Genomic DNA, 19,231 nt, shown 5'->3' on the forward strand with positions numbered 1-19,231 from the left:
CCTGGGTGATGGCTGAGCACAGGCAGGTCCATAATGCCAGGGCCCAGGCCCCACACTTGGCCTGATCTCTAATGAGCTCCTAGAATTCTGGGTGTTCCCAGAGCTTGATAAAAAAAACCAAAACAATGTTTTCATTTTTCATAAAAATACCTTTCAGAATGACCTATTTAAGATGGTCTCAATCTGTGCAGGTCCTGTTTTGCAAAGAGAAGTCTGCATTGCCAAACCAGCCATGTGTTCAAGGACGAGGGGACAGTGAGATTAGCCGCCCTTTACTGGATGACTTCAGCTTGCCGAGAGATGCTTTTGGGCATTCAGAACTTTATTCCTACTGGGAAAGGTAAGAGTCAGTGTCTTCTTTTTTGCACACTAGGAGACTGAGGCTCAGGAAGCTGAAATAGAAAAATGTTTATGTGCCTTGGAACAGCACAGACTTGTTTTCACATCCCAGCTGCACCGTTTCTTTCATTTAAGTCTTTCTTGAGGGCCTACTGTGCACCTAGCATTACTCTAGTGAATAAGATGGACGAGGTTGCTGCCATCACTGAGTGTACATTTTCTAGTGGAGTGGGATGGGAAGGGAAGGGAGGAGAACTGACCAAGTAAATGACAAACAAGATCATTTCAAACAGATACAAAAGTTATAAATAAATGCGAAGTAATGTGATTGAAGGGATCAGGTAGCAGGATACAACTTTAGATGGTGATGTCTAAATACCATTTATTTGCTGGGAAAAATGGCTTGACCTCTCTGACCTCAGTTTCTCATCCATAGAGTAGGTATAACTAATAGCAAGCACCTTGGTGGGGAATATGTAAGCTATGGAGTTTGCTGTGCACCATAAGCACTCGAGTTGTTGGCTTGTTGTTAGCATAAGATTTCCCCTAGCTCATTCCCACTCACACGACAGTTCCTTCTTTTGAACCTGCTTGTCCTTAAGCCTATGTTATCTTGTTTGCTTCCAAAAAGTTGTTGTGGAGATTTGGGTGTTTGCAGAGCTCACTCCCATTTTTGTGAGCCCATCTTCATTCCCTCTACTTCTACTTCCGCCTCCTGGGTTGGAAGTGACAGGAAAAAGACCCAGAGAAAGTGCTGCTGGGCTGGGGATGATGAGAGGAGCTACCAAGTTGTAACTTACCTGTGGTAAGTTTTTACATCCCCTTTCTTAGACTTCTTCTTTGCTTCGTCTGCTCCCAACCTGCCACGGGGCCTGAAATTCCCACTATTACACCTACTCTGTATGAATTCTTCATCTCCAGTGAACAAGGTCATATGCCAGGTATCTCATTTGAGAAAAGTGGGCAAATCTGTTACCCAATCAACAGAGATGCATGTGTCAGATCAATGGGTCATGCACCTGAGTCTAAAGGAATGGGCCATAGGTGGCTTTGAGGAAGGCTTGGGAAGCAGACAGGTAGGAGTAAGTCTGTGGGGGTAAGAAGATAATGGGAAAAGATGCTGAGAGGTTCTAAAAGGAAACTGCCTGTTCCTCGGTTCTTATCAAAGCCACTGTAGGAGAGAGTCAGGGGAGAGAGGAAAGGCTGCTGGTGGAGATGATCAGGTCTGTCTTCATTTTTGCTGGGGTTGGAAAGAGCACAAGCTTTGGTATCAGACATGGCTGAGTTCAAATAAAGCTCCACTATTTTACCACCATTTTGACCTTCAGAATTTACTGAACTTTCCTGCACCTCTGTTTCTCATTTGTAAAGTTGCATTACTACTACCTATCTTCCAAATAGGAAGATATATTGGTCCTTATATGGATCATTCATGAAATGAATATTTACTGAGCTCTCAATGGGTACTTGGGCAATTTAGTGCTCAATAAATAATAGCTTCTTCCTCCCTTAAAACAGAGAACATAAGACTAGCACAGCCCAAATTTAAACGATGTGTTCTCCCGTGAGCTCACGATGTGGTCATAGAGCCTACGGCCTATGAGGAATTGAAAAGGCATCTTGGCAAGTCTGGATAATGCTGTTAGGCATGATGTTGATTCATTTGATACACATCCATCAAGTGTATTTTGTGTGCTAAATATGACTGGGGATGCCAATGAGACCAGAACACATTCCTAGCCTTCCAAGTTTCATGGTCTTGTGGCTGAAATGGCCTCGAAAAAAAATGTGACAACAACTTGTTTAGGTCTAGGTTAGAGGGGGTGAATTAGATATTGTGAGTGCACAGAGAAAATGTGCTTAATTCTGTATAGAGAGGTCACAGAAAGCTTTTTGGAGAAGGTAACATTTGAGCTGAAGAATGAATAGTTTTCCATTCTGGATGGAGTGCTGCAGAAAGGAGATACTCCAGCCGGATTTGCTGCCTATGCCAAGGCAGAGACAGGAGAAAGTGAGAGTTCAGCATGACTGGAGCCCAGGGTAGGATAGAGGAGTGATATCAAAGGTAGAAGGAGCTGACAATGTGGGTGTCATCCAAGAAATACGGGCCTCAGATAACCGTGGGGAAGCTGCTCTATGACCTGAAGGACTCCCCACATTATCAAGGGGCCATTGAATTGTGCAGAATGAATGAATGGGTGGTCTAGTTTGCTAGCTGCCAGAATGCAACACACCAGAGACAGATTGGCTTTTAATAAAAGGGGATTTATTTCATTAGTTCTTCAGAGGAAAGGCAATTAACTTTCATCTGAGGTTCTTACGTGCAAAGGCTCAGGATGATCTCTGCTGGCCTTCTCTCCAGGCCTCTGGGTTCCAACAACTTTCCCCAGGGTGATTCCTTTCTGCACCTCCAAAGGCCTGAGCTGAGCTGCTAGTGCTGAGATGAGGTATACTTGAGCCGCTTGGGCCGTGCTACATTGTGCTATCTCATTTAAGCACGAGCCAATTAAGTCAAACATCATTCATTGCAGCAGGCATACCTCCTAGCTGACTGCAGATGTAATCAGCAACAGATGAGGTTCATATACCATTGGCTTATGTCCACAGCAACAGAACTAGGTGCCTTCACCTGGCCAAGTTGACAACTGAATCTAACTACCACAATGGGCAATCTATATGATATGAAGTTCACAAAATACTCTTGCATAGATTGTTTCTCTTAAAAGCTAGAGAAAATTATTGTACTTCACAAAAGACTTTTAAAACTTCTTTGCAGACTTTGTCAAAAAAGGTGAAGAGGCAGCCAACTCAATGGGAGAAAATATTTGAAAATAATATATCTGATAAGGGTTTGACATCCATTATATACATTAAAAAATCATACAACTCAACAACAAAAGAGCAAGCAACCCAGTTATAAAATGGGCAGAAGATATGGGTAGACATCTTTCCAAAGAGGCATTACAAATGGCTAAAAAGCGTATGAAGAGGCTCATTTTCATTAGCTATAAGGGAAAGGCAGAACAAGACTACAACGAGATTTCATCTCACACCTACAAGAATGGCTGCCATTAAAAAAACAGGAAACTATAAATGCTGGAGAAGATGTGGTGAAACTGGGACAATTATTCACTGCTTGTGGGAATGTATAATGGTACAGTTGCTGTGGAAGACAATTTGGTGGTTCCTCAGAAAACTAAATATTGAGTTTCAGTTTTAAAAACTTCAGTTTAGATTAACCAGGCAATATCACTCCTTGGTATACACCCATATGAGCTGAAAGCAGTGACACAAACAGACATTTGCACACCAGTGTTCATAGCTGCATTATTTATAACTGCCAAAAGATGGAAACAATCCAAGTGTCTGTCAATAGACGAAGGATAAACAAAATGTGGTATATACATACGATGGAATATTATGTACCAGTAAGAAGAAATGGTCTCCTGAAGTGTATAACAACATGGATGAAATTTGAGAACATAATGCTAAGAGAAATCAGCCAGACACAAAAAAGGACATTTTTATTAAAAAATAAAAAAGGATAGATATTTTATTATTTCACTAACATGAATCCCCTGGAAAACGTAAATTCAGAGTCTTAAAATGTATAACATAGGGCAATGTAGAAAGAAGGGGGAATGGTTAGCGCTAATAAGAACAGACTAGTTAATGAAGTTGAATTTAAATGTATGGAAATAGTAATTCATTGGCAGGTTTATAATTAATAGTGCCATATTGAAGGTGAATATGATTGAAAGGAATTGTTTAGAGCCATTTACCTCACTAATTAGCACTACAAATATAAATAAGTTCTTGCATGAAGTACTTCAAAGATATGACACTTGTATAAAGAGTTAATGATAGCAGTATATGGAAAAAACTACTTATTGCATGCTATTCTAGTTTGATAGCTGCTGGAATGCAATATACTGGAAACAGAATGGCTTTTAAAAAGGGGAATTTAACAAGTTACTAGTTTACAGTTCTAAAGCCAAGAAAATGTCCCAATTAAAACAAATCTATAGAAATGTCCAGTCAAAGGCATACAACCAGGGAAAGACACCTTGGTTCAATATCCCTAGATTGGACATTTCTATAGACTTGTTTTAACTGGGACATTTTCTCGGCCTTAGAACTGTAAATTAGCAACTCATTAAATTCCCCCTTTTAAAAGCCATTCCATTTCTGGTATATTGCATTCCGGCAGCTAGCAAACTAGACCATGTGGTATGTATGCACATAATATATCTCAATGAAATTGCATTTAAAAATCCCCCACAGAAGCTGAGAGAGACACACTGAAGATTTTATTATGAAATTTAGCATACCAAGGTATGCTTCACAGCAATGTCCCAGTGCTGGTTTGAAAGGATGAATGCCCCCTAGAAAAGCCATGTTTTAATCAAAATCCCATTTCATAAAGGCAGAATAATCCCTATTCAATACTGTATGTTTAAAACTGTGAAGCATACCTTGGTAAGCTAAATTTCATAATAAAATCTTCAGTGTCTCTCTCAGCTACTGTGGGGGATTTTTAAATCCAATTTCATTGAGATATATTATGTGCATACATACCACATGTTCTAGTTTGCTAGCTGCCTGAATGCAATATACCAGAAATGCAATGGGTTTTAAAAAGGGGAATTTAATGAGTTGCTAGTTTATAGTTCTAAGGCCGAGAAAATGTCCCAGTTAAAACAACTCTATAGAAACATCCAATCTAAGGCATCCAGGGAAAGATATCTTGATTCAAAAAGGTAGATGAGACTTCCGGAGAAGATGGCGGCTTAGTAAGATGCGCGGATCTTAGTTTCTTCTCCAGGACAGCTACTAGGGGAGTAGAAACGATACAGAACAGCTCCCAAAGCCACAACAGAGATAAAAAAGACAGCGTACCCCATCCTGGAACGGCTGGCTGGCTGAGAGAAGCCGCTCGGGTGAGATCGCCGAGGTGCGCGGGCTTCACCGGGCGGGGCGGCAAGCGGCCGGAGTCACTCCCTTCCCCCTTCCCGGGCCGGCTGGGAGAATTGGAGAGGCGGTCCCCTGAAACCGTGGCGGCTGGCGCCCACACCACGCGCGGCTCCCCGGACCAACTGAGAGAATTGGATCGGAAATCCCCAGGCCGAGGAGAACGGTGACGGGTGGGGGAGGCCCCTTCCAAACACGTGACTCCCCGGGAACGTGCACTCTCCCGGGCGGGCCGCTGCCGCTGGCGCCCTCCTGCCACGCTTGTCGCCCCGGGCCGACTAGGAAATTCGGACGGGCGCTTTCCCGGGCTGCGGCGGCCAGCAACCCTCCCCACATTTGGACCCCGGGCCGGCTCGCGCTCTTCCAAGCCGCTTCGGCTAGCGAACCTCCCGGACAGCGAGAGTTTGCCAAAGTTAAAGGTCCCACAGCACCTTTTACTGGTGGGACCCGCAGACAAATGTGTGCCACGAGCGCCACCTACTGGGCAGGATAAGAAAAACAGAACCCAGAGATTTCACAGAAAAATCTTCCAAATTTTTGGATCCAATACCCAGGGAAATCTGTCTAAATGCGCAGACGCCAACAGAAGATAACGATCACGCTCAAATAATTGAAAATATGGCCCAGTCAAAGGAACAAACCAATAGTTCAAATGAGATACAGGAGCTGAGACAACTAATGCTGAATATACGAACAAAAATGGAAAACCTCTTCAAAAACGAAATCGATAAATTGAGGGAGGACATGAAGAAGACATGGGCTGAACATAAAGAAGAAATAGAAAAACTGAAAAAACAAATCACAGAACTTATGGAAGTGAAGGACAAAGTAGAAAAGATAGAAAAAACAATGGATACCTACAATGATAGATTCAAAGAGACAGAAGATAGAATTAGTGATTTGGAGGATGGAACATCTGAATTCCAAAAACAAACAGAAACTATCAGGAAAAGAATGGAAAAATTTGAACAGGGTATCAGGGAACTCAAGGACAATATGAACCGCACAAATATACGTGTTGTGGGTGTCCCAGAAGGAGAAGAGAAGGGAAAAGGAGGAGAAAAACTAATGGAAGAAATTTTCACTGAAAATTTCCCAACTCTTATGAAAGACCTAAAATTACAGATCCAAGAAGTGCAGCGCACCCCAAAGAGATTAGACCCAAATAGGCGTTCTCCAAGACACTTACTAGTTAGAATGTCAAAGGTCAAAGAGAAAGAGAGGATCTTGAAAGCAGCAAGAGAAAAACAATCCATCACATAAAAGGGAAACCCAATAAGACTATGTGTAGATTTCTCAGCAGAAACCATGGAAGCTAGAAGACAGTGGGATGATATATTTAAATTACTAAAAGAGAAAAACTGCCAACCAAGACTCCTATATCCAGCAAAATTGTCCTTCAAAAATGAGGGAGAAATTAAAACATTCTCAGACAAAAAGTCACTGAGAGAATTTGTGACCAAGAGACCAGCTCTGCAAGAAATACTAAAGGGAGCACTAGAGTCAGAACCGAAAAGACAGAAGAGAGAAGTATGGAGAAGAGTGTAGAAAGAAGGAAAGTCAGATATGATACATATAATACAAAAGGCAAAATGGTAGAGGAAAATATTATCCAAACAGTAATAACACTAAATGTTAATGGACTGAATTCCCCAATCAAAAGACATAGAATGGTAGAATGGATTAAAAAATAGGATCCTTCTATATGCTGTCTACAGGAAACACATCTTAGACCCAAAGATAAACATAGGTTGAAAGTGAAAGGTTTGGAAAAGATATTTCATGCAAATAACAACCAGAAAATAGCAGGAGTGGCTATACCAATATCCAACAAGTTAGACTTCAAATGTAAAATAGTTAAAAGAGACAAAGAAGGACAGTATATACTAATAAAAGGAACAATTAAACAAGAAGACATAACAATCATAAATATTTACTCACCGACCCAGAATGCCCCAAAATACATGAGGAATACACTGCAAACACTGAAAAGGGAAATAGACACAAATACCATAATAGTTGGAGACTTCAATTCCCCACTCTCATCAATGGACAGAACATCTAGAGAGGATCAATAAAGAAATAGAGAATCTGAATATTACTATAAAGGAGCTAGACTTAACAGACATTTATAGGACATTACATCCCACAACAGCAGGATACACCTTTTTCTCAAGTGCTCATGGATCATTCTCAAAGATAGACCATATGCTGGGTCACAAAGCAAGTCTTAACAAATTTAAAAAGATTGAAATCATACACAACACTTTCTCGGATCACAAAGGAATGAAATTGGAAATCAATAATAGGCGGAATGCCAGAAAATTCACAAATACGTGGAGGCTCAACAACACACTCTTAAACAATGAGTGGGTCAAAGAAGAAATTGCAAGAGAAATTAGTAAATACCTCGAGGCAAATGAAAATGAAAACACAACATATCAAAACTTATGGGATGCAGCAAAGGCAGTGCTAAGAGGAAAATTTATTGCCCTAAATGCCTATATCAGAAAAGAGGAAAAGGCAAAAATGCAGGAATTAACTGTTCACTTGGAAGAACTGGAGAAAGAACAGCAAACTAATCCCAAAGCAAGCAAAAGGAAAGAAATAACAAAGATCAGAGCAGAAATAAATGAAATTGAAAACATGAAAACAATAGAGAAAATCAATAAGACCAGAAGTTGGTTCTATGAGAAAATCAATAAGATTGATGGGCCCTTATCAAGATTGACAAAAAGAAGAAGAGAGAGAATGCAAATAAATAAGATCAGAAATGGAAGAGGAGACATAACTACCAACCTCACAGAAATAAAGGAGGTAATAACAGGATACTATGAACAACTTTACGCTGATAAATACAACAATTTAGATGAAATGGACGGGTTCCTGGAAAGACATGAACAACCAACTTTGACTCAAGAAGACATAGATGACCTGAACAAACCAATCACAAGTAAAGAAATTGAATTAGTCATTCAAAATCTTCCTGAAAAGAAAAGTCCAGGACCAGATGGCTTCACATGTGAATTCTACCAAATGTTCCAGAAAGAATTAGTACCAATTCTCCTCAAACTCTTCATAAAAATCAAAGCGGAGGGAAAACTACCTAATTCATTCTATGAAGCCAACATCACCCTCATACCAAAACCAGGCAAAGATATTACAAAAAAAGAAAACTACAGACCAATCTCTCTAATGAATATAGATGCAAAAATCCTCAATAAAATTCTAGCAAATCATATTCAACAACACATTAAAAGAATTATACATCATGACCAAGTAGGATTCATCCCAGGTATGCAAGGATGGTTCAACATAAGAAAATCAATTAATGTAATACACCATATCAACAAATCAAAGCAGAAAAATCACATGATCATCTCAATTGATGCAGAGAAGGCATTTGACAAGATTCAACATCCTTTCCTGTTGAAAACACTTCAAAAGATAGGAATACAAGGTGTATTAGTTAGGGTTCTCTAGAGAAACAGAACCAACAGGGAACACTTGCAAATATAAAATTTATGAAAGTGTCTCACGTGACTGTAGGAGCGCAGAGTCCAAAATCCACAGGGCAGGCTGCGAAGCCGATGACTCCAATGGATGGCCTGGACGAACTCCACAGGAGAGGCTCACCAGCCAAAGCAGGAATGCAACCTGTCTCCTCTGAGTCCTCCTTAAAAGGTTTCCCATGATTGGATTTAGCATCACTAATTGCAGAAGACACTCCCCTTTGACTGATTACAAATGGAATCAGCTGTGGATGTAGCTGATGTGATCATGACCTAATCCTATGAAATGTCCTCATTGCAACAGACAGGCCGTGCTTGCCCAATCAGATGAACAGGTACCACAACTTGGCCAAGTTGACACCTGTCCCTAACCATGACAGTCCACCCCTTGTCAACTTGGCACACACACACACACACACACACACACACATATATATGTATATATATCACCTTAGCCCATACTTAATTTCCAAATGAAAACAAATAAGCACACATTTTTTCTTTTACCTGACAATACTCAACTGTCCAGCATATAACTGGAAACACATTAAATCTCTCCAGAATAGGGTGCAAATCCTTGGGCAATATTCATTCTTAAACTTGATATCTTACAACTTAAATAGTATAACACAAACAAAACAGAATTACAGTCCTCGTTTCTGTAACTGATCACATGGTCGAAGTTCATATTTATCACTACCTTCTTCCACTACCCATTCCATGTTCCCTTTCCCCTCAGCAAGCACTTCAGCTGGCCGTGGTTCTTTGCCTGGTGGGGTGACCCAAACCTTCATTCCTGAAGTCTCAGAGCCATTAGTGGTCCTGCCTGGATTGTGTTGTTGCAGTTTTCCATTTATTTTAATCACAGGGCATGGTAGTACTAATAGACGCCCCAGGGGATCTCCTATATTCCAAGAAAACTCTTCTTTACCTCCATTACGTAGTTGCAGTCCTACTTCCTTCTGATAGTCAGGGTCAGTTACCCCAGACAATAATGTAATCCCCTTCTTGGTGTGTTGATCCAGAGGCATAAGTAGCCCAAAGTGGCCAGGTGGCAATCTTAACTTCCAGTTCAGTGGTATCACTGCTGTTTCTCCTGGAGAAAGCACACCCTGTTTTGGAACTAAAACCTGTAGACCAGCAGAACTCAGGGTAGCAGGGACAGGAAGCAAAAATTTTCCTAGTGGATCATTAGGAGTAATAGTGAGTGGTACCACACCCATTTCCACCCCTTGGTTCCTGGACCCATGGATCCTGGCTATGGGAGAAACAGCACCATACAGTGGACGCTGATTCAGAGCATACACAGCTTCCTGGAGAACATTACCCCAGCCTTTCAAGTTTTTGCCACCTAGTTGGCACTGTAATTGAGTTTTCAAAAGGCCATTCCACCGTTCTATCAATCCAGCTGCTTCTGGATGATGGGGAACATGGTAAGACCAGAGAATTCCATGAGCATGTGCCCATTCCCGCACTTCATTTGCTGTGAAGTGTGTTCCTTGATCCGAAGCAATGCTATGTGGAATACCATGACGATGTATAAGGCATTCTGTAAGCCCACGGATAGTAGTTTTGGCAGAAGCATTGCGTGCAGGGAAAGCAAACCCATATCCAGAGTATGTGTCTATTCCAGTTAGAACAAATCGCTGCCCCTTCCATGAAGGGAGTGGTCCAATGTAATCAACCTGCCACCATGTAGCTGGCTGGTAACCTCGGGGAATGGTGCCATATCGGGGGCTGAGTGTGGGTCTCTGCTGCTGGCAGATTGGGCACTCAGCAGTGGCTGTAGCCAGGTCAGCCTTGGTGAGTGGAAGCCCATGTTGCTGAGCCCATGCATAACCTCCATCCCTACCACCATGACCACTTTGTTCATGAGCCCATTGGGCAATAACAGGAGTTGCTGGGGAAAGAGGCTGACTGGTATCCATAGAACGGGTCATCTTATCCACTTGATTATTAAAATCTTCCTCTGCTGAAGTCACCCTCTGGTGTGCATTCACATGGGACACAAATATCTTCATGTTTTTAGCCCACTCAGAAAGGTCTATCCACATACTTCTTCCCCAGACCTCTTTGTCACCAATTTTCCAATTATGGTCTTTCCAAGTCCCTGACCATCCAGCCAAACCATTAGCAACAGCCCATGAGTCAGTATACAAACGTACCTCTGGCCAGTTTTCCTTCCAAGCAAAATGAAGAACCAGGTGCACTGCTCGAAGTTCTGCCCACTGGAAGGATTTCCCCTCACCACTGTCCTTCAAGGACACCCCAGGAAGGGGTTGTAATGCTGCAGCTGTCCACTTTCGGGTGGTACCTGCATATCGTGCTGAACCATCTGTAAACCAGGCCCGAGTTTTCTCTTCCTCAGTCAATTCACTGTAAGGAACTCCCCAAGAGGCCATAGCTCTGGTCTGGGAAAGAGAAGGTAATGTGGCAGCAGGAGTGGAAACCATGGGCATCTGTGCCACTTCTTCATGTAACTTACTTATGCCTTCAGGACCTGCTCTGGCTCTATCTCGTATATACCATTTCCACTTTACAATAGAGTGCTGCTGTGCACGCCCAACTTTATGGCTTGGTGGGTCAGACAACACCCAACTCATGATAGGTAACTCAGGTCTCATGGTAACTTGGTGGCCCATGGTTAAGCGTTCAGTCTCTACTAAGGCCCAGTAGCAGGCCAAAAGCTGTTTCTCAAAAGGAGAGTAGTTATCTGCAGCAGATGGTAAGGCTTTGCTCCAAAATCCTAAGGGTCTGCGTTGTGATTCTCCTATAGGGGCCTGCCAAAGGCTCCAGACAGCATCTCTATTTGCCACTGACACTTCCAGCACCATTGGATCTGCTGGATCATATGGCCCAAGTGGCAGAGCAGCTTGCACAGCAGCCTGGACCTGTCGCAGAGCCTCCTCTTGTTCAGGTCCCCACTCAAAATTAGCAGCTTTTCTGGTCACTCGATAAATGGGCCGGAGTAGCACACCCAAATGAGGAATATGTTGTCGCCAAAATCCAAAAAGACCCACTAGGCGTTGTGCCTCTTTTTTGGTTGTGGGAGGGGCCAGATGCAGCAATTTATCCTTCACCTTAGAAGGGATATCTCGACATGCCCCACACCACTGGACACCTAGAAATTTTACTGAGGTGGAAGGCCCCTGTATTTTTGTTGGATTTATCTCCCATCCTCTGACACGCAAATGCCTTACCAGTAAATCTGGAGTAGTTGCTACTTCTTGCTCACTAGGTCCAATCAACATGATATCATCAATATAATGGACCAGTGTGATGTCTTGTGGGAGGGAGAAACGATCAAGGTCTCTGCGAACAAGATTATGACATAGGGCTGGAGAGTTGATATACCCCTGAGGTAGGACAGTGAAAGTATATTGCTGACCTTGCCAGCTGAAAGCAAACTGTTTCTGGTGGTCCTTACTAATAGCTATTGAGAAAAAAGCATTTGCCAGATCAATAGCTGCATACCAGGTACCAGGGGATGTATTGATTTGCTCAAGCAATGATACTACATCTGGAACAGCAGCTGCAATTGGAGCTACCACCTGGTTGAGTTTACGATAATCCACTGTCATTCTCCAAGACCCATCTGTTTTCTGCAGAGGCCAAATAGGAGAGTTGAATGGGGATGCGTTGGGAATCACCACCCCTGCATCTTTCAAGTCCTTAAGAGTGGCAGTAATCTCTGCAATCCCTCCAGGAATACGGTATTGCTTTTGATTTACTATTTTGCTTGGTAGGGGCAGTTCTAGTGGCTTCCACTTGGCCTTTCCCACCATAATAGCCCTCACTGCACGAGTTAGAGAACCAACGTGGGGATTCTGCCAGTTGCTCAGTATGTCTATGCCAATTATACATTCCGGAACTGGGGAAATAACTACAGGATGGGTCCGGGGGCCCACTGGACCCACTGTGAGACGGATCTGAGCTAAAACTCCATTGATCACCTGGCCTCCATAAGCCCCCACTCTGACTGGTGGTCCAGAGTGACGTTTTGGGTCCCCTGGAATTAATGTCACTTCTGAACCAGTGTCTAATAATCCCCGAAATATCTGATCATTTCCTTTTCCCCAATGCACAGTTACCCTGGTAAAAGGCCATCGGTCTCCTTGGGGAAGACTTAGAGGAAGGTTAACAGTATAAATTTGTGGCAGTGTAACAGGTTTCTTCCCCATACGGACCTGGCCTCCCCTTCATTCAAGGGGCTCAGGGTCTGTAAACTGTTTCAAGTCTGGAAATTGGTTAAGGGGCCGTGACTCTGTATTTTTGTAATTCAGGTTAGACTTCTGTCCCCTTGACCTAGAACTCTTTTGTTTATACAGCTCCAACAAGAATTTAGTAGGCTGCCCTTCTATTGTATTTCTAGGCACCCCATGATTTACTAGCCAATGCCACAAATCTCTGCGTGTCATATAATTTTGATGCCTCCTTTGAGTTTGTTGTCTATTATAATACCCACGTCTACCCTGTCTTTGGTGATTAAGTGCTGCCACCTGGCTTCTGCCAACTCGGGATCCTGTCATCCCCATTGTGTTTAAGGATTCCAGCTCAGTGACAGCAGTTCCTACAGTAATATCTGACCTACAGAGAAGTGCAACCACAGAGCTCTTGAGGAATGATGGTGCTAGTCTCACAAATTTATTTCTCACTGTTCTGGTAAAAGGTGCATCCTCTGGACATTCCTGGGATGTAAGAGCAGGCTTTGCATGATAAATCCACTCTAACATCCCAATCTCTCTAAGCCTCTGGATCCCCTCATCTACATTATACCAGGGCAGTTCTGGCATTTCAACCTCAGGTAATGTTGGCCACCTTTTGATCCATGTTTCAACCAACCAACATCTCTATAACTCTTATTCCTACAAAACTCTGTAAAGGTGTCAAAAACATTATCCCCCAGAGTCTGGCTTCATACAAGCGAAGCATTAGGAGAATCGAATGATGATATTTTGACTATCTCCTTTGCCAACTCAGTCCATGGATTGGGAGTGTCATTCTGATTACGGAAATCAGAGTCCTTAGTGTCTCTGAGCCCAGTCAGAGTAGAAAACCATTCATAAAAACCCATTTTTAAGATTCTGTTCCTTAAGAACCACTCCCGGTACCAAGATGTATTAGTTAGGGTTCTCTAGAGAAACAGAACCAACAGGGAACACTTGCAAATATAAAATTTATGAAAGTGTCTCACGTGACCGTAGGAGCGCAGAGTCCAAAATCCACAGGGCAGGCTGCGAAGCCGATGACTCCAATGGATGGCCTGGACGAACTCCACAGGAGAGGCTCACCAGCCAAAGCAGGAATGCAACCTGTCTCCTCTGAGTCCTCCTTAAAAGGCTTCCCATGATTGATTTAGCATCACTAATTGCAGAAGACACTCCCCTTTGACTGATTACAAATGGAATCAGCTGTGGATGTAGCTGATGTGATCATGACCTAATCCTATGAAATGTCCTCATTGCAACAGACAGGCCGTGCTTGCCCAATCAGATGAACAGGTACCACAACTTGGCCAAGTTGACACCTGTCCCTAACCATGACACAAGGGAACTTCCTTAAAATGATAGAGGGAATATATGAAAAACCCACAGCTAATATCATCCTCAATGGGGAAAAATTGAAAACTTTCCCCCTAAGATCAGGAACAAGACAAGGATGTCCACTATCACCACTATTATTCAACATTGTGTTGGAGGTTCTAGCCAGAGCAATTAGACAAGAAAAAGAAATACAAGGCATCAAAATTGGAAAGGAAGAAGTAAAACTATCACTGTTTGCAGACGATATGATACTATACGTCGAAAACCCGGAAAAATCCACAACAAAACTACTAGAGCTAATAAATGAGTACAGCAAAGTAGCAGGTTACAAGATCAACATTCAAAAATCTGTAGCATTTCTATGCACTAGTAATGAACAAGCTGAGGGGGAAATCAAGAAACGAATCCCATTTACAATTGCAACTAAAAGAATAAAATACCTAGGAATAAATTTAAGTAAAGAGACAAAAAACCTATATAAAGAAAACTACAAAAAACTGTTAAAAGAAATCACAGAAGACCTAAATTGATGGAAGGGCATACCGTGTTCATGGACTGGAAGATTAAATATAGTTAAGATGTCAATCCTACCTAAATTGATTTACAGATTCAACGCAATACCAATCAAAATCCCAACAACTTATTTTTCAGAAATAGAAAAACCAATAAGCAAATTTATCTGGAAGGGCAGGGTGCCCCGAATTGCTAAAAACATCTTGAGGGAAAAAAACGAAGCTGGAGGTCTCGCACTGCCTGACTTTAAGGCATATTATGAAGCCACAGTGGTCAAAACAGCATGGTATTGGCATAAAGATAGATATATCGACCAATGGAATCGAATAGAGTGCTCAGATATAGACCCTCTCATCTATGGACATTTGATCTTTGATAAGGCAGTCAAGCCAACTCACCTGGGACAGAACAGTCTCTTCAATAAATGGTGCCTAGAGAACTGGATATCCATATGCAAAAGAATGAAAGAAGACCCATCTCTCACACCCTATACAAAAGTTAACTCAAAATGGATCAAAGATCTAAACATTAGGTCTAAGACCATAAAACAGTTAGAGGAAAATGTTGGGAGATATCTTATGGATCTTACAACTGGAGGCGGTTTTATGGACCTTAAACCTAAAGCAAGAACACTGAAGAAGGAAATAAATAAATGGGAACTCCTCAAAATTAAACACTTTTGTGCATCAAAGAACTTCATCAAGAAAGTAGAAAGACAGCCTACACAATGGGAGACAATATTTGGAAATGATATATCAGATAAAGGTCTAGTATCCAGAATTTATAAAGAGATTGTTCATCTCAACAACAAAAAGACAGCCAACCCAATTACAAAATGGGAAAAAGACTTGAACAGACACCTATCAGAAGAGGAAATACAAATGGCCAAAAGGCACATGAAGAGACGCTCAATGTCCCTGGCCATCAGAGAAATGCAAATCAAAACCACAATGAGATATCATCTCACACCCACCAGAACAGCCATTATCAACAAAACAGAAAATGACAAGTGCTGGAGAGGATGCGGAGAAAGAGGCACACTTATTCACTGTTGGTGGGAATGTCAAATGGTGCAACCACTGTGGAAGGCAGTTTGGCAGTTCCTCAAAAAGCTGAATATAGAATTGCCATACGACCCAGCAATACCATTGCTGGGAATCTACTCAAAGGACTTAAGGGCAAAGACACAAACGGACATTTGCACACCAATGTTTATAGCAGCGTTATTTACAATTGCAAAGAGATGGAAACAGCCGAAATCTCCATCAACAGACGAGTGGCTAAACAAACTGTGGTATATACATACGATGGAATATTATGCAGCTTTAAGACAGGATAAACTTATGAAGCATGTAATAACATGGATGGACCTAGAGAACATTATGCTGAGTGAGTCTAGCCAAAAACTAAAGGACAAATACTGTATGGTCCCGCTGATGTGAACAGACATTCGAGAATAAATTTGGAATATGTCATTGGTAACAGAGTCCAGCAGGAGCTAGAAACAGGGTAAGATAATGGGTAATTGGAGTTGAAGGGATACAGACGGTGTAACAGGACTAGACACAAAAACTCAAAAATGGACAGCACAATAATACCTAACTGTAAAGTAATCATGTTAAAACACTGAATGAAGCTGCATCTGAGCTATAGGTTTTTGTTTTGTTTTGTTTTGTTTTGGTTTGGTTTTACTATTATTACTTTTATTTTTTTCTCTATATTAACATTCTGTATCTTTTTCGGTTGTGTTGCTAGTTCTTCTAAACCGATGCAAATGTACTAAGTAATGATGATCATGCATCTATGTGATGATGTTAAGAATTACTGATTGCATATGTAGAATGGTATGATTTCTAAATGTTGGGTTAATTTCTTTTTTTCCGTTAATTAAAAAAAAAAAAAAAAGATGAAGTTCAGCATCTCTCTGTCACCTGGAAAGGCACATTGTGAACACAGTTAGAGTTTCTCTGTCATCTGGAAAGGCACATGGTGAACATGGTCAGGGTTCCTCTCTCATCTGGCAGGGCACATGGCGAACACGGTGTCATCTGCTAGCTTCTTCTCCTGGCTTCCTGTTTCATGAAGCTCCCCGGGAGGCATTTTCCTTCTTCATCTCCAAAGGTCACTGGCTGGTGTACTCTGCTTCACATGGCTATGTTGTTCTGCTCTGCTCTCTCTCAGATCTCTCATTCTCCAAAATGTTTCCTCTTTTACAGGACTTCAGAAACTAATCAAGACCCACCCAAATGGGTAGAGACATGCCTCTACTTAATCCAGTTTAACAACCACTCTTGGTTAAATCACATCTCCAGGGAGATGATCTCATTACAGTGTCAGACATACAATACTAAATAGGAATTAGAAGATGCAGCTGCCTTCACAAAATGGGATTAGGATTAAAACATGGCTTTTCTAGGGTCCATACATCATTTTAAACCAGCACACCATATAATTATCCGAAGTGTAAAATCAGTGGTTCAGAGCATCATCATACGGCTGTGCATTCATCACAATCCATTTTTGAACATTTTCATTACTCCTAAAAACAGTAAAAATAAAAGTTAAAAAGAACATCCAAAATATCTTATACCTCCCATACCTTTTATTTTTTTCTTTTTGTCTTTTTTTTCTCATTCATTTGCACTGGATAAAGGGAGTAGCAGTCACAAGGTTTTCACAATCACACATTCACACCTTAAAAGCTCTATAGTTATTCAATCATTTTCAAATATCAAGGCTACTGGATTACAGTTCAACAGTTTCAGATATTTCCCTGTAGCTATTCCAATACACCTAAAGCTGAAAAAGGATATCTATATATTGTGTAAGAATAACTTCCAGAATAACCTCTTAACTATTTGAAATCTCTCAGCCACTGAAATTTTGTTTTGCATCATTTCTCTTTCCCATTTGGTCAAGAAGGTTTTCTCACTCTCATGATGCCAGAGCCAAACTCAACCCCTGGAGTCATGCCCAATGTAGGTGGGGGGCAGGGTGCAGTAAGTTCACCTGTGGAGTTTGCTTAGAGAGAGCCAAACTCCAAACCTGAGCCAAACAGAAGATCTCTTGGGGTGACTCTTAGGCATAATTATAAGTAGGTTTAGTTTCTCCTCTACAAGAATAAGTTTCATAAGGGCCAGTGCCAAATTGAGGGCCTGGCCCATCAAACAGGCAGTCCCTAGTGATGGCAAAAATACTAGGTCTTCCCCAGGTAAGGATGTTTAATATTTCGCCCCCTTTTTCTCCAGTCCCTCAAGGAGACTTTGCAAATACTTTTTAATCTTCTACCCAGATTACTCTGGGATGTTTTGGGGTAACATACCAACCTGTACAAACCAACAAGATCTCATGCCGTATTCAAGGATCCAGGTAATTAAGGTGTTCAAATAGCTGACCATACAAGTTAGATTAGATAGCATGCTACTGAAAATGTACATTTTTTTGCACCAAATAAACATATCTTCCTTTGGCCTCACATAGAAGCTGAAGTTTTAAAATACAGTCACTATCATCCTTTACCCTTTAGTCTGATTTACCTTAGTTCTACCCAGATCAGCTTCATTCATACCTTTAATTGAAGTTTGATCACTTTTTCAGTGTTTTTTACAATTGCTAAATGGGGTAATGCTGACTTCCATAGCTGCAGAATTCTAGCTCTGAGTCTCAGGTGTCACACAAATACCCGACGTTCCAGGAAACAACCAGTTTATAAAAAGAGCTCAGCATCTCAGAATTTAGAAATAGCTGTTACAATTCTGGAATTGATGTGACTGCTATAAGAAGTTACAATCTAGGAACCTTTACAATAGGACTTAACCTGATAACTAATGCTCTCAAATTCAATTCTCAGAGATTGCCCATTATATTTAGTCCATATCAGTGAGGGGTAATAATATTTCTCTTTTCATTTCTGGCTTACTTCATTCAGCATATTGTCCTCCAGTTTCATTCATCTAGTTGCATACCTCACCAAACCCTTGATCTTGAGGCTTGTTCTTTTGAAACTTATTTCTGTAAGGAAGAAGCTAAGTCTACCATTAATTATGCCTAAGAGCTACTTCCAGAGAATCTCTTTTGTTGCTCAGATGTGGCCTCTCTCTCTTTCTAAGCCCAACTTTGCAAGTGAAATCATTGCCCTCCCCCCTACAGGGGATATGACATCCAGGGGTGTAAGTCTCCCTGGCAATGTGGGACATGACTCCCAGTGATGGCTCTGGCACTGTGGGATTGACAATACCTACCTGACCAAAAGAGAGAAAAGAATTGTAACAAAATAAGTCATCAGTGGCAGAGAGAGTTCAAATAGAGTTGAGAAACTATTCAGGAGGCTACTCTTATGCAAGCTTCAGCTAG

The 19,231-nt window shown here is 41.5% G+C and overlaps 1 protein-coding gene across 2 annotated transcripts in view; it reads left to right on the top strand.

Annotated features, from left to right (window-relative positions):
- The window catches only part of LOC143644256 (uncharacterized), a 76,003-nt gene that overhangs the window by 48,950 nt on the left and 7,822 nt on the right, over positions 1-19,231 (top strand). For both annotated transcript variants that reach the window (XM_077113012.1, XM_077113011.1), the window contains exon 4: positions 192-340. In XM_077113012.1, the coding sequence (XP_076969127.1) occupies positions 192-340 (149 nt within the window). The remainder of the gene's footprint in view (positions 1-191; positions 341-19,231) is intronic.

Source organism: Tamandua tetradactyla, chromosome 8 (assembly GCF_023851605.1).
Source record: "Tamandua tetradactyla isolate mTamTet1 chromosome 8, mTamTet1.pri, whole genome shotgun sequence".
NCBI classification, from domain to species: Eukaryota; Metazoa; Chordata; class Mammalia; order Pilosa; family Myrmecophagidae; genus Tamandua; species Tamandua tetradactyla.